The sequence below is a fragment of the Falco punctatus genome, assembly GCF_963210335.1.
Source record: "Falco punctatus genome assembly, chromosome: 5".
In the NCBI taxonomy this organism is placed as follows: Eukaryota; Metazoa; Chordata; class Aves; order Falconiformes; family Falconidae; genus Falco; species Falco punctatus.
Window position 1 is genome coordinate 22,613,259 of NC_137584.1, and position 14,720 is coordinate 22,627,978.

At 38.4% G+C, this 14,720-nt stretch overlaps 1 protein-coding gene across 2 annotated transcripts in view; it reads right to left on the minus strand.

Annotated features, from left to right (window-relative positions):
* The window catches only part of MYOM2 (myomesin 2), an 87,600-nt gene extending 74,655 nt beyond the window's left edge, over positions 1-12,945 (minus strand). The window contains exons 1-5 of one of the 2 annotated variants that reach the window (XM_080387727.1): positions 10,294-12,945; positions 6,010-6,089; positions 3,163-3,296; positions 2,022-2,141; positions 179-317 (exon numbers count right to left, since the gene is read on the minus strand). In XM_080387727.1, coding sequence (XP_080243853.1) covers positions 179-317; positions 2,022-2,141; positions 3,163-3,269 — 366 coding nt within the window. In that variant the 5' untranslated portion in view covers positions 3,270-3,296; positions 6,010-6,089; positions 10,294-12,945. Of the gene's footprint in view, positions 1-178; positions 318-2,021; positions 2,142-3,162; positions 3,297-6,009 lie in introns of both variants that reach the window. The other variant, XM_080387728.1, reaches the window with a different exon arrangement.
* Positions 12,946-14,720: the final 1,775 nt, after the last annotated feature.

Here is a 14,720-nt window from a genome sequence, read left to right on the forward strand (position 1 = left end):
AAATATAGGAAAAGAAAAGGAGCATCTAGCACCACACTCAAATAGGGTAGAAGATCTAATCTTAAATTCACACAATTAAAAGATGCTAAACCTCCATTAGTATTTGAAACATGGGCCTAAGTTTCAGTATATCTTACAATCCTGCTTGGATAAACACAAAAAAAGTTCAGTACTGTACCATCCTTTGTATAGCAAGTCTATCCAGATGTTCCCTAGCATGGTGTCTGGCTGTGTGAATCTCTTTTTCCAAAGCAGATAACTCACTGGCAAACCGGATCCTTTTCTCTTCACTTGCATCAGACTTTTGTTCATGAGTCCTGTACAACAAGAAAAAATATCAGGTAAAAGCAACCAATATGAAGCTTTAAGATTGTCACTCATACACGTTAGGCAACTGAGGGCTCTGTAAACATATCAGCAAGATCTAAAATCAAGTTTAGAAATCATTCTTAGAGCCTATCTGCCTATTCTAATGAGCATGTGCAATGAATATGAATTTTCCTTCATTTTCTTTCCCCTTGTATATATGCTACCATAGCTTCAGGTCTTGAAAGCTGGGCATGGTCACATAGATGTGGTACCCCATGGTCTTAGTCCTCTGGTAATCAAGATCAAGAACCTGCCTGGCTTCCTTCTGGCCCCTAATTTTTCTTCCCATGGACACAAGAAGGAAGAGGAATGAAGGCACGTTCTGTGACTGCTCACACCCTGGTAACAGTTGGGCCTTGCTTACGGTGTTCCTTTGGCTCTAGCACCTGGCTCTAGCACCCAGCTGTGATAGCTCCATGGGCTGTATCAGCTCACCTCACCTCAAAGATACAGACCAAGGTGTCCACAAGGATCTGATGAATGACTGCATGCCAAAAAGCTGTCCTTGGAGAAGGGTGAGCGGGAAGTATTGTAGAAATTACCAGGAAAAGACAACATTTTGAAAAATAAAAGACAACATTTTGAGAAATGTATGGGTTGTTCCCTGACAATCTAACTCCATAGGTTTTTTAGAATTCCTAAAAAAAACCTACTCATAAACATTTTCAGAAGGAGCTAGCTCGTGCTTCTGCATTCATGCTGATTCAGTAATCAACCTACACTAGTCTTTGCCTTGCCACCAGAACAAAGGGAGGGAGCTGAACATCAGGCATTTCTAACACGACTGTCATTGTAGAATACAGTAAGACTCTTAAAGCATAACCCAGCATGCTGTGAAGCAAATGAGAAGACTTGCATAAGCTTCAGTGAGCAGTAGATCAAGACATTATTTGTATAGTATTTTTAAAATATTTCTTTGTACCATTTCAATGTACTTTATATACCAGCCTTTTTCTGCCATGTATTTTTTTATATTGATAAAAATTAAGACAGTTTTTAAAAAAATAAATCAGAGTATACAAATTATTTTGATATTCCTAGAACATTCTGTTTCTAGGACATATATTTAAAAACAATCAAAGTATCAGAAACATAGGAATGTATATGATTTTCGCAACACATTTTCTACAAACAATGCAGAATTCATTCTTGTAGTAAAAATTCTGTGTCTTTGGTGCAGTCATTGTAGAGCATGGCAGAGAAGAAACAGTCAAAATCACTAACAGGAATATTGCTGTCAGCACATTTACTATAGGACTTCATATCAAGGCTGTAACTGAGATGTGACAGTGAGTCCTCTTGATATTAAGGAAAGAACTCAAAATGTTTAAATTGATCCAAGTCAGAAATTTAGGAATAGTGAAGTGAATCAGTTAAAAATTGACTTTTGGATCCCAGGCAGATTCTAATTTATTTTGGTTTTAAAGCTGTTTTCGAGGGTCAGAGTGGGGATTAGGGGAACAACGCTGGGTTGAAATGTGAGATTGAAAGTGACACTCAGTCATTTACTATTCCAGCCAAAATAGATTACTGAAGAACAGTGACAGAGAAGCCTCCAGTCTTTTCAACTCTGAAAAGAGACCGGGCAAAAGAGTGATACTAAATGGTACCAGAGCCACTACACAGGTCAGATGGGACAAACAGAGCTTTACCTTTTCCTGGATTCTTGTATTGCTTCGTGAGCCAAGGTGCGTGCCCTCCTGGCACAGAGTCTACATGTTGTTTTTCCCAAGCCAGTTGATTCATAATAAGCAGCCTGTCTTGAAGCTGCCCTTCAAATATAAAAGACATTGTTATAACCCGGCAATTCTGGTAAAACATGAACTCAAAAGTATAAGAAACAACTTTAAATGAGCTAAATACCATGACCAAGCACTGTTCAGTGAGAAACCTGTTTTGCATCCCTCCTTGACTGCACTAGGGTGCTGCTTCTCACTTGCCCTTCAAGGGCTTAATGCCCATCATCTGTCACTGGAGATTATTAGGCATTTTATTTCGTTCAGTTCTATTAAATTTATACTTATCTCAGTCTTCAGTCATTCAAGTGCTGTGATAACACTCCAGTGAACCATGAGGGTACCAACCTGTGTAATAGACAAATCACACAGAATCCCTACAACATTTTCTATTTCTAAATATTCCTGCCTTTCTGTACTTCACAAAACCTTCTGCATAAACTCTTGTCTTTCATAAGGGAAGCTGGACAAGCTAGACAGCTAGCTAGGCATCTTACTTACTAAGGAGGGAGGACAGGGATTCTTAATCAGCCAAGATTCAAAGCTCCAGGCTTCGAAATAAAAAGATCATGTATCTTGTGGCTAAAACTCTGAGATTTCACATGAGAGGAGTTAAAGCTTTATTTAATTTTTAAAAAGGAAACTGAATGACAAAAACTATAATTAAGAATAGCCAGCTTCAGGAGACAGGATATCCTCACGTCACATGGAAGAATGGGTAAAAAATTGTTTCTGTGATTTACAAGTTTAATGACAATTTTTTTAAGTCAGAGTTTCAATTGAAGCCTAAAAGAATTTCCAATTTGGAAATAGTAAACAGGACAGATCTTGAGGTAAAATGTCTGTGTGGTTGTATTGCAACGTAGCTAGAAAGCCTAGCTATGCTGGTGGCACTCTATAGATGAGCATCCCAATGGAAGGAATTGATAAAACTACCATTCTGAATAAATCACAGTTTTGGGGAACAGAGGAGGAAGCTAAATATCTTGATTCTAAGAACTGATTACCCAAAATAGAAACTTCTCTATGCTCCATATGTAAAATACAAGGCACTTACTTTCTTGCTGCATATTCCTCAAGTACATATCTTGTCTGGATGTTGCGATAGGACTGATCAAAGTGCTTGTGCCTCCTCTGGTAAAATGGCACTGCTACTGAAGACATATTTCAGTTTGTTACAATCAGCAGTTCCTGCAGAGAGTGAAATCACATTTAGCCATATATTTCAGACAATTAGGTTTGATATTTTTTGATACTTAGATGTCCATGTACATATACAAATGTATAAAATTCCATCAGTTTATGACAAATAGAGTCATCAATGATATAAATGGGTACCTCAGGCAGTATCTTATCAGCCACACAGCGTAAGCTATGGAATCATAAATGATAAAGCTAGAAGAGAATTTGTTGGATCATTTTTCCCCTTCTTTGCAGATGTCATTTAACATCTCTGTAGAAATTTCCAGGGATGGAAATTTGACAGCTTTTGGGGCATTTTCAGGTGTTCCAGCTCTTTGCTCTTCAAACCTTTTACTTTGCCCCTTGCTGCAAATTTTTATGCTCACTGTTTCTTGTCCAATTCACCATGACAACAAGAAATAGTCTGTATTCACCCATTTTTGCAGCAGCCTGTTGAAGATTTTTTTTCACATCTCCTTTCAGCTCTCTTGTTTAAACTAAACAAAGCTTTTCTCATGGGTTATTTTTTCTATACTGTCAATCATTCTGGTTGTCCTCCAGTGGACTTTCTCCAAAGCATGGCATAGTTTGATCAGTAATTGGGTAGAAGGTTCTCAGAAACATTCAGGCAGCTCCCAGAAGCAGTGTGGGTGGGAAGAGCATGTTTCCCACTGAATTGGAGTTAAGCAAATTCCCAACCATGGCATTAAAAGAATCTAGAGGTGCCTACCTCTTTGGGCTCATTAGAAATATGGTGACAACTTATTGTGAAAGTAGGGAATGTTACCAGCCATGTGCTGAGTAGGTGCCAGCTTGAGTAACTACTGTCTGCTGAATAAGTCCCATTTACAGTCTCAGCTGGATATGGGGCTCTCTAGTCCTGGGCCACCTGGCCTAAACAGCGGTGAGGGATTCCAGGGGGCAACTGAACAGCCAACACCTTCCCCAGCTGCACTTCAGTGACAACAGGAGCAATTTCCCAATATAAAGTCTATAAAGCAGCTTGGGCCAAATCCTGAAGATTTTAGTCAAGTAAATTCCTGCAATAACATCTAATTTCCTTCTGGCAGGCAAGGGGAGCACCCCCGTTGTTCTCCCATGGGGGATGCAGCTTGTTAGCTCTGCCCCAGCATCTGGGGCACAGGCAGAGCCATGGCCAGGGACCCACCTCAGGGCTACCATGGGAAGTGAAGCAACACTAGCTCATCCAGGGGCCACACCAAGAGGGTGTCAGCGTCCTGGGGGCTGACTGTTCCTGCCTAGCCTCCCCCAGGGCTCCCCCCACCCTGCCCATGGCCCAGGATGCCACATCCAGACCCCAGGGCCCTCAGCCCTGCCTCCAGCTGGTCTCCGGCTCCTCACAGCCTGACCCTGCCTGGCCACGGACCTGCCAAGGAGAACCTGCCTGTGAGGGAACTCCTCAGACCCACACCAAAAGTCTGCATTTGTAACAAGAAGACCCATAAGTAGGCAGCTTCATAACAAACCTCAAATGAAAGCTTAAAGGGATTTGAATAGAAGTCTTATAAACTCATTAAGCTGTAACACGAGCCCCTTTTACTTAATTTCAAAGGTACTGGTACTTAATTTCAACTGGTACTGACCAGTTTTAGGCTGTGTTATGTTCCCTATCAAACACCTGGAGATACATGCTCTGGGGACAAAAATGAGCAATATCCACATTAAAATTCAATTTAAAACTGTTTCAGGGAAAAGTAATTTCTGATAAAATGAATCTAGTTCAAAATTGAAGAAATAACTGCATTGTAACCTTTTGAATTCCAGGTAATTTTTTTGGTTTCATTAATCTTTTTACTGTGTGAAAAGTACATGCAATCAATGTACCTTAATGAAATATTGTTGAAAATAAGTTTCTAAATGTTTATTACATAATCTGAAAGCAATGATGTTTTCTGTCACATAACGGAATTTTTATTAGTACCTCATATTTTGAAAAATCATTTTGCAAAATCCCCATCTGAAAATGGGAAGCAATAATAAAACTGTTGAAAAATTACAGATATTATCAAGACTTTTGCATTAGTTTTTAAAGTGTGGCTTGTTAACATTTTTTCTAATTATATTCCTAGCCAGATTGTATGTGTAAAAAAAAATTATTTTCTACATTTCATTGCAGCAATTTATTCTTGAAAAATGAGAGCTAGATTTCTTATACAACACGTCATATTTTCAGAAAGAATGTATAACGATTCATTGAAAGACTGCAATTCTTCTAGCAAGTCATTTCATTTTGTGTGTTCATTTGGCAGGGTTTTTTTGCCTGAACTGTATAAAATTAAACCCAAATAATTAAAAAAAAAAAAAAAAACAAAAAAAAACCCAAAAAAAAAACCAAACACAAACTGTGGTTTATAGGCTAAGAAATTGAACCTTTAAACACAGTAAAATACCTGTAAAAACATATTTCCAGTACATAGTATTTACCAACAAAAGGAAATGCTAGTTATTGATTAAGTTGTGTAATAAATTCCATCTGTGGCTGACTTAGTTTCAGGTATTTGAAAGCAGAGTCAGATGTCCCCAAGTCATGACATTCTTAAATCAGCTAGTTTTAATTTTCCAGGAAAAAGGTCTCTGCCAGAGAGCAGTAAATATACTCAATATTACATCGTATTAAAAAAAAAAAGTCATGAGACCTAAAGAGATGAGTTTCTACAATTTATCACCTGATAGCTGCATCTTCTGCATAGTCTATAGTTACCTTTTCAGTCCTTTTTCAAGAGATATGAGAATGACAAGTCACACGTTGAAGAACGAGAGCTTTAGGCAAAACACCAGACACTGCAAGACAAAAATAGAACAGGTTTACAATGTTGCTATGGAACATTAAAGAAATATATTACCACCTTTCTAGAGAAATAAGAAAGTTAACATGACCCAAGCTAGTACAGCACAGTGCAGCACCTTGCAGAGATGCTAGTTTAGTTAGGTGCCCTCGTGCAATGCTGAGCTGACATGGACTTACTAACTCACCATATGACATACTGTCTGTTACATGAACACAGTTACACAGATCCATGAGCATCCTTGGCTTCTCCTAGTTTTGATACTGGTACATGACATTATGCTATACCTGCAGACACCAAATACTGGGGTTTTTCCTGCTTTCTAACTGTGTGACTGTTGTGTATATGACATTTGACTTCCCCCATAGTTCATATGTTAACTGGACAGTTAATTGTATAATGTTCCCTCTTTTCTAATTTTAATTAGCCTTTTTACCTAAATGAAGGTGCAAAGGGCAAACCTGTAGATTAAGCTGACTCATCTGTCAAGTGCTACTCATGTTTACGTGTGGCCCAGTTAAGTAATTCTGTGAATTTGTCAACATGTGATTTACATGTTGCTATGTATGTAACTTCCACTGCAATCTGACACAGAAAGGTTGCAGAGTAATGTCAACGTGTCTAGATGGATCACAGTGCAGGTTATTTTCATTTTTTGGGAAAGGAGAAAACATCTTTGTCATTTACAGTTCAGCCTTTTCCACTAAATGTAAAACTTACACTGTAATTAGCGTATCTTCTCGTATTAATCAGCACCCAAGGTTTCTCAAAATTTGGGTTCAAATCTTTTTTACATTTACCCAAACACCCTTAGAACAGAAACAAGCATAGCCATCCACTCCCAGCCTCCATGCAAGCAATTAACTGAGCTCGTTAACAGCCAGACTCATTTTGCCTTCTGTTAACACAAAGGGGAGCAGCCTGTCAACAATTCCAAATGTAATAATCATCATCAGTTCATTTCAATGATGCTTGCAGAGTATGTATTTAATACTTAATAGTGCTGCAAAGACAAGTACCTGAAGAGCAAAATCAGAGCCCTGCTCTAAAACCACCTTCAGCAGAGTCCACAGAGCATGTAGGGTATGTTGAGTTCATAATAAGAGACATTTCTATTGTCTTCCTAGGAACAATGTGTTGACTTTTCCCAGTTTTCCACTGATACTCATTTATGTGAGATGTTTGAAATATATACCAATATTTAGTCAACCCACCACTAACAGAGTAAATAACACCATACGCGGATGACAACTTAGCCGTGCTGAAGTTGTTGATTTAGGTGAACTAAGATTTTATTACTGGTAGTGTCTGGAGACCTAATTATACTGAGAGGTCAATTGGTGGAACTGACACAAAATCAAGATGCAGGTAGAAGTTTGGCAGAGGCATTGGGTGAAAAAAAAAAAAACAAACCAAAACACTTACCAGTGGGCAATTGAAAATTCGACAACAACAACAAAAAAGCATAAATAGGCCAAGAGACAGACAAATTTATTTTCTGGTTAATTGTAGCAATTTAAAACACAAATCTCAAGCTCTATTCACCAAGTTCTAGTGGTATGTGACTGCAAGAGTTACAGAGAACTTGCTGAAATATATGGCCTGTGTGACACAAACAACCCTTGAACTTCATCCATGCAGATCCTCTTAATGTCCCTAGTTTTCAAAAAAAAGACCTAAAGTTACAGGACAAGATGATCCTAAAATATTTAGTCTTTCATCCTCTACTTTTTTGGTGGAACACAGCGACATTGTACTCCTACTTTCTTTGTTTATTATTCCTATTTATTTCTATGACTGAAAATGCTAGGGACATCAGAAGGACCTAAATAGCACTCATCTATGTGCTGTATAAACCACTCAGAAGACTATTAAACCCAAACAAAAATATTCAGTCAGTCAAAATGTTCTTAAAGATTAATGACATAAAACACAGATGAATTAAACTGTTCACATATACATTTCCACATGCTTAGTAGCATGTATACAACAATTTATACTTGATCATGAGTAAAGGCAGAGTTCCCAGGCCAGGATATGCATAGTTTCATGCCATAGTAATGCTGATCTGAATAGAAAGCAATAATCTAGGACCACATGACAAGGGGCCACATACTTCAGCAGAGAAGCCAGGGGTCTGATATAGACATTGTTAGTTTGATAAGCAAGTTAATTTAAGATTTAAAGGACAGGCAGTAAATTCTAGCATGATCATTCGCATAGCCTCATAGAGCAGGCACACGACCAAATAAATTGATGGATGGGACTGATAAATGCCATGGGAAGAAGAGCATGGTTGTGCTCACCATAGATAGACAACTTGAATTCCCAGACTCAGGAGGCTCCTGTCATGAGCAATGCACTATACAGCATGTACTTTGCCTGACCTGTCAACGCTATACTATGGAACATGCACTTTCTCTGCTCATCTCTGTCCTTGTCCATCTGCAGAAGTGCCAGAAACGATTTGCGGGTCTTGCCTGCCCTCATGTAGCCTGTCCTCCTCATTCTGGCTGAAAGATCAGTACATCCTGCTCCTAAGTGCATATCCTCATTCTTGCTTCCTTGGTATCTCATATTTCTTAAGTATTTTTAACTATTTGTATTGACTTGAAGGTTTGTCCTGTTTTTCCCATGATGTAAGCATTGTTTCCTCTACCTGTCTGTAGTTCTGCTTGCTGTTCTCCACATTGTTCAAAGGTAAGTATTGTCAGGAAGCCCTGTTTTGTCAACCTTTGTAGAGGGCCTGGTAATACCTTCTCCATTTTGGTAATGAACTTCTAAAATGCTAATATGTCTCTCTGGTCTTTTATCTCTATATGCATGTGTGTATTTAGAACTTACACAGAAAATTATGTTCTGTGTGTGAAAAAGGATGAACTTAAAAAAACACACAATCTACTGTCATTTTAGGATGCTTCTTTCTTTCCCATTAAAGAGTTTTTTCCTTCTGCATAATAAGAATTCCGTTTTAACTTTTCTGATAACAGAATACAAATGCTTCTGGAATTAAAAAAAAGCATATGGCATTCTTATTTCCTAAAACCCTGTAGAATTCCAGATATTACTCAGCAAGCTTTGAGATTCCTTGTCTTTTCTTTTCTGATGTCTTTAGCTACATCCTAGCTGGTCTTATGTTTTACTGATAACACTTCCTTTGTTTGGGAATAGTATTATCCTAGTTTCACAAAGATTTAAACAGAAATATTTTTCAATCTGGTTCATATCATCCACAGAAATGCACGCATTACTTTTCTCATTAAATCTGAAAATGGAGTACTCTCCCAGGTAGAGAGATGCTTTCTCATGAATTCATGATCTTAGATAACTGGGAATTAAATGAGGCTGAATTTGTCCACATTGACTTGAAACCCTGTTATCCTAAAATTCCAAATGCACAAAAAGTTGCAACATGTTCTGAAAAAGTTTTAAGATTTCCCTTCACTTGGCAAGTGTATTACATCAACTGGACAGCAAGGAATGTGAGACAGTGAGATAGTGGAAGTCACTTCCCATCATCTCAGCCTTCGTTATCCTTCATTATGATACATTCATTGACTCACAGCTATTATCAACACACAGGCATAGTTTCAAGAACATGAACATGATTTCCCAAGACTCTATCAGTGGTATTTTGCTGGAATTTTCATATGGGGGAGAGCACATCACATAGCCTAGAACAATATAGACAACTGAAATGTGTCTCCTGAAGACATGTACTTGAAAGTATGGTAGACAAAAGATAAAAGTAGAATTTTTTGTTCTAGCTACACCCTGTTCTTAGAATGCCAAGTAGTTTTGCCAGCTACTACAGAATTTTATGCTTAATTATTTACACACTTCAGAGAAATCACATTTTGTCTCTATATAGTATAAGCACACAAGAAAGTGGCACTGCCAATATATATGCAATTGGAGAAGCACATATACCAATAGAGCTATCGACTGGTATAAAGTAGTTCTTTGTATGCAGAAAGAAACAAAGGAAATGTAATACACAATGAAATCAATCTGACTATGCACAGAATAAAAGGATTCAACTTTTTTGTTTGTCTTTTCATAAATCAGTCTGTGTCCTGCTTATTGCTTGTTTTCCCCAAGGAAGGTAATTTATTTTTTACAGAAAAACACTCAACACCCTCCCACAATCACTCTCATTTGTTCTGAACAAGGAAAACCTAGATGAAAAATGGACTTACCAAGGGATTTAGAAAAATTGTGAAGCAAAGAGGAAGACCAGCCTTTCCCAGCTTAGTAAACTCTGGCTGAGGAAAACAAAAATAATTCTCCTCTCTAAAGGCTACTGACCCTTCACGCCCATTTAAGGGCAGATCAGTGCTATATTTAGAACTACCCAAGTGATTCTCCCAAAACTGAGGTCAGCATAATAGGCAATAAGGGTCTGATATAAAGGCAGAAGAAAAGCCCTACCCCATATGCAGTTTTACACTGTATTTTAATAAAAGATAGACCTTATTCCTAAAAAAAAGCTATTGTTTATGTTGAAAGTTGAAGGTTCTTTTCCCAGCAACACCAAGCACATGGGAAAGAGTTTAATGTCAGAAAACAGTTTAAACTTTTTATTTAGAAAATATTGACATTTTGAAATAATCAGTAACTCAGAAGACCAGTGAGTAGACGCAAACTCCAGAATCTTATTAGTAGAGACATGAGATCCCCTTGGTGCCTCAGGCTGTAAAATGAGCCTCCCTATTGCCTCCTTAAGAGCTCCCTGTATTTGAGAACATGGCTGCAACATGTAAAGGCATAGCAACAGTATAAGAAGCCTATTAATATGCATTTAAAGAAAGCCCAATTCCTCCTCACCGTTTCCATCTCCATAATATCACCAGTGAACCTGAGAGAGATTTCTCTGTGTCTTGTAGGTAAAGTAGGAAGAATAGACAGAGGCATGTACATGCAAAGAAAAAAACACAGCCAAAGCACTCAGTTCTGTGAGACCCTGCTGGTTCCTGATTACTACCAACTAAAATAGAGGTTTGGTGCCTGTAGGGCTCCTAGATTTCTATCCAGAAGCTCCAAGGCACCACTGTGGTGGCTCTGACATGTCCAGATGCGATGGGGTAGCAGCACTGGCTCTGCAGAGCTGCTGAGCATGGGCTCAGTTACTCTGCCCCATTCCGGTGGTATGCAACCCCGCAGGGATTTGTCCCGTTATGTGAGCCCATATAGGGGAAGGGAAGAGAAGGAAACGCAGGACCTCCAAAAAGGCTTTGTAACAAGCATGAAGCAATAATTGCATTCCTCCTATTCTGTCTGGAAATAGGACAACTATATCTGGGAAAACCTGGCTATATGGCAGACCTAATCACACCTCATGACTTGGCCCATAATGACTCAAATATCCTGTGAGTCAGCAACACACAATAAGCGGGGAAATTATTGATATTCAAAGTATGTCAAAACAACAAGATCTTTAAATTCACTTATATAGTAATAGGGTTAAGACCAAAGTCACTAAATGACAATTAAGATCTTCCAGTGCTTGATATAAAAAACTTTGATATATGAACAATGCTCTTTTAAGTCACGCTTGCTTCTTATGCATACATGTATGGGAAGCAGAGCAAAATATGGAAAAGCCGTTAACCAACTCATTCTTCTTGCATTCACAGTATTAATCCAAGTTTCCTAAATAGCTCTGGTAAGGAACTTTCCTAAACTTTCTTATTGTCTAGGACTACCATTTGCTTGACACAGACTTCTCCCTTCCTCCCATCAATCTTAAATTATAACTCTGTTGGACAGAATTAGATCTACAGAGACAGACACATTGGAATGAGCGCATATGTACTGAGCATAGATGTTGCTCCAGAAGCAGCTGTCAAAGTAATTAGCACGTAATAAAGCAGAACAAACCCACTTTACTTACACAGCTCCTTTTCTCTCCTATTGCATTTTCCTATGGGAGGTAAGAGTGGTTTTCATGAAAACTTTAAAGTTCTCATTGCATTCTCTGCTCTTAATTTCTTATTCTATATTTATTATCTTTAAAGAAATAGAGGAATGTACAGCCTGCTCTGTCTGCCTTCACACTTGAACTCTCTTCTATTTTAAGTTCTTTCTTCGGGGTGTGGTTAGATATCAAAAATGTGAAAGTGCATCCTGAGGGTTGTAGGGAACATGCCATAGACAAGAGCAAGCCACACAGTGAGGCCAGTCCCATTGTCTCCAGGTAAGTCAATAAATAAATTCTCCTCTTCATAGCTATTCACAATACAGGATAGAAGGGGAAACTGCAATATTGTCCTATTCAGTGGCATTGAAATTTAGGTAGCAGAGCACAAAAATTATTCAGCATTTTAATTGTAAAATAATTTACATTATGTTCTCAAACAAACTTCCTTCCTGACACTGAAGACATCTTTCCCTGATTCCTCCACTTCCCAAATAGAAGTTCTTCCCTAAGAGGTGTGTTTTTAAAGCAGAGATTTAGCAGGGTATCAAGAGGATTATTCAAGCACTTAAAACTGAGCATGTGCTAAAATCCTTTTGTGAATGTGGTATTTTAGAACTACCTCTTTATCTTATACCAGTCCCTACATGTGGGTTGTTTAATTGATACAGGCTTAAGTAAAGGCTCAACTACCCCAGTAAAGGGGGAACATGAAGACCTGAAATGGAGCTCAGAAAAAAGATGCATTAGGTTTTTAGCTACTGGAGGAAACATCAAAACAGTAATGAAATGAAATGGTGTCAGAAGAGGTAAGTTTTTGGCCTGTAAAAGTGCCTTAATAGCGACATTGTGCTTTTAGCTTTCTCCAGCTCCAAGAAAACCTAATGCATCTTTGTATGGCAGCTTCAGAAGTCCAGCTTTGTGAATATGTCAATGCTTGCAGCATATTTATAGTTTCATATAAATTAAAAGACTGGTAACTAGCAATGAAGTTCCTTATCCCTGCGGCAGCCCTAATTATTCACAAAGCCCTATGGTAAAGTTTCTAAAGCCATGCTAGAACAACAGATACTGCGCACTGGTGATCATAGAACAGCCTCCTGGATTTCTTTCACAGCTGCCAAGGTCCTAGCATCTCCCTTGGCATTACAAATGAGAGACAAAACAATGCACACAAATTCAACCATATGAAAACAAATTGTGCTCTTTCCTCAATTACCCTTGGGCAGAAGTTCAGGATTATCAGGTATGGGGTCCATATATATACCAAATAGAATGTGTCTTATTCAAAGGAGAATACCACCACCTGAAAGACCTAATTCAAATAAATTTTGGAGGCAGTGCACCTGCTTATGAAGATTTGCTAACAAGAGAGCAGTAACAGATGCACTTGACTGCTGACAGCACTGTAAATGTGTTCATGCAGCTGAGCACAAATCCACAAGGGAAAACACTCCTGACTGCCTACTTTTTTTTTTTTTTTCTTTTGGGGGGGTGGGGAGAGAACAACCCCATCTCTGCTCCTAAGAAACTTAAACAGTTCTTTCTACCTTCTGCTTTCTGCTTATTTTCATTTTTCTCCATGCATTTTCTCTTCCTTTATTAAAACCTTTTCTTTTTTTTTTTTTTTTTGGCACCCCACTTACAAGCATTGTAAGGCTGGCTACATGCAGCTGCGAACTGCCAAAAGGTAAAACTACCTTTCCCAGAAATTAAGATGGGCTGTGTGGAGATAAGAGCATGGAAGAGCCAAGACACTCGGAGGAGGAGAAAAAGGAGATACTTGCAACCAAGGGAAGGCTGTGCAGCTCCTGGGAGAGAGGATGATGGCAGCTGTAAAAAAAAAACCACTTGCTGGAAGCTGTTTTAAACAGTCAGACAGGGTTTCTCAACTTGTAATTCCAACTGAACTAGACTGAACTGCATCCAGAACATCAGACACTTCTAGTACCAGCCTTTGAACAAATACTAAAATACCTGAATATATAAAATGTTGGAAATTTTTTCCCCTGCAACTTAAGATAAAATTAATCTCTTAGTAAGTATCCTTATTTATATCTAAGAAGACACACACCTGTGAGTTACAGTGAGTCAATAATTTATAAGATATTTAAATGGTAATGTGTCACCCTGCTGTCCAAGGACCCACTCTGGAGTACATCAGAGTCCGTGGTAAGGTTTTACTGACTCAGGAAAGCTCTGATTCATACCCTTCTTGATTTAACACCTCTTTTAAAAGCTGACAGAGGGTTAGCTCAGCCACAAACAGAAAATACAGGGTTGCCTGGTGCAGCAGAATGTTGCAACTACTTGTTTTATGAGTTACTGCAAGTGGCAACACGAGTATATTTTCCACTGCTTTGAACAACATAAAGTACTCTAGAGCTGGTAACAGGCTGACAGTGATACTTTAATTAAACTTGGTGCTTCAGCCAGTGGGAATGCATACCTAAATACATTTTGCTAAATTTTAGGGTGAGCCAAGTAAATTACAGTCTCTCACCAATGATGTGAAGTTACAGCTCACATTCCAAATGTTGTTGGGATTTTGTTCTTTTTTTCCTTAATTTAATCAAATCTTTTGGAAGTGTTTGCGATACACCTTAACAAAACCAACAGCACTTACTACAAGTTTGTTAACTGTAGTTATGTAGACAAACCATACCATAGGAGACCCTATAGCAGTATATCAGCTCAGTGACACCTCTT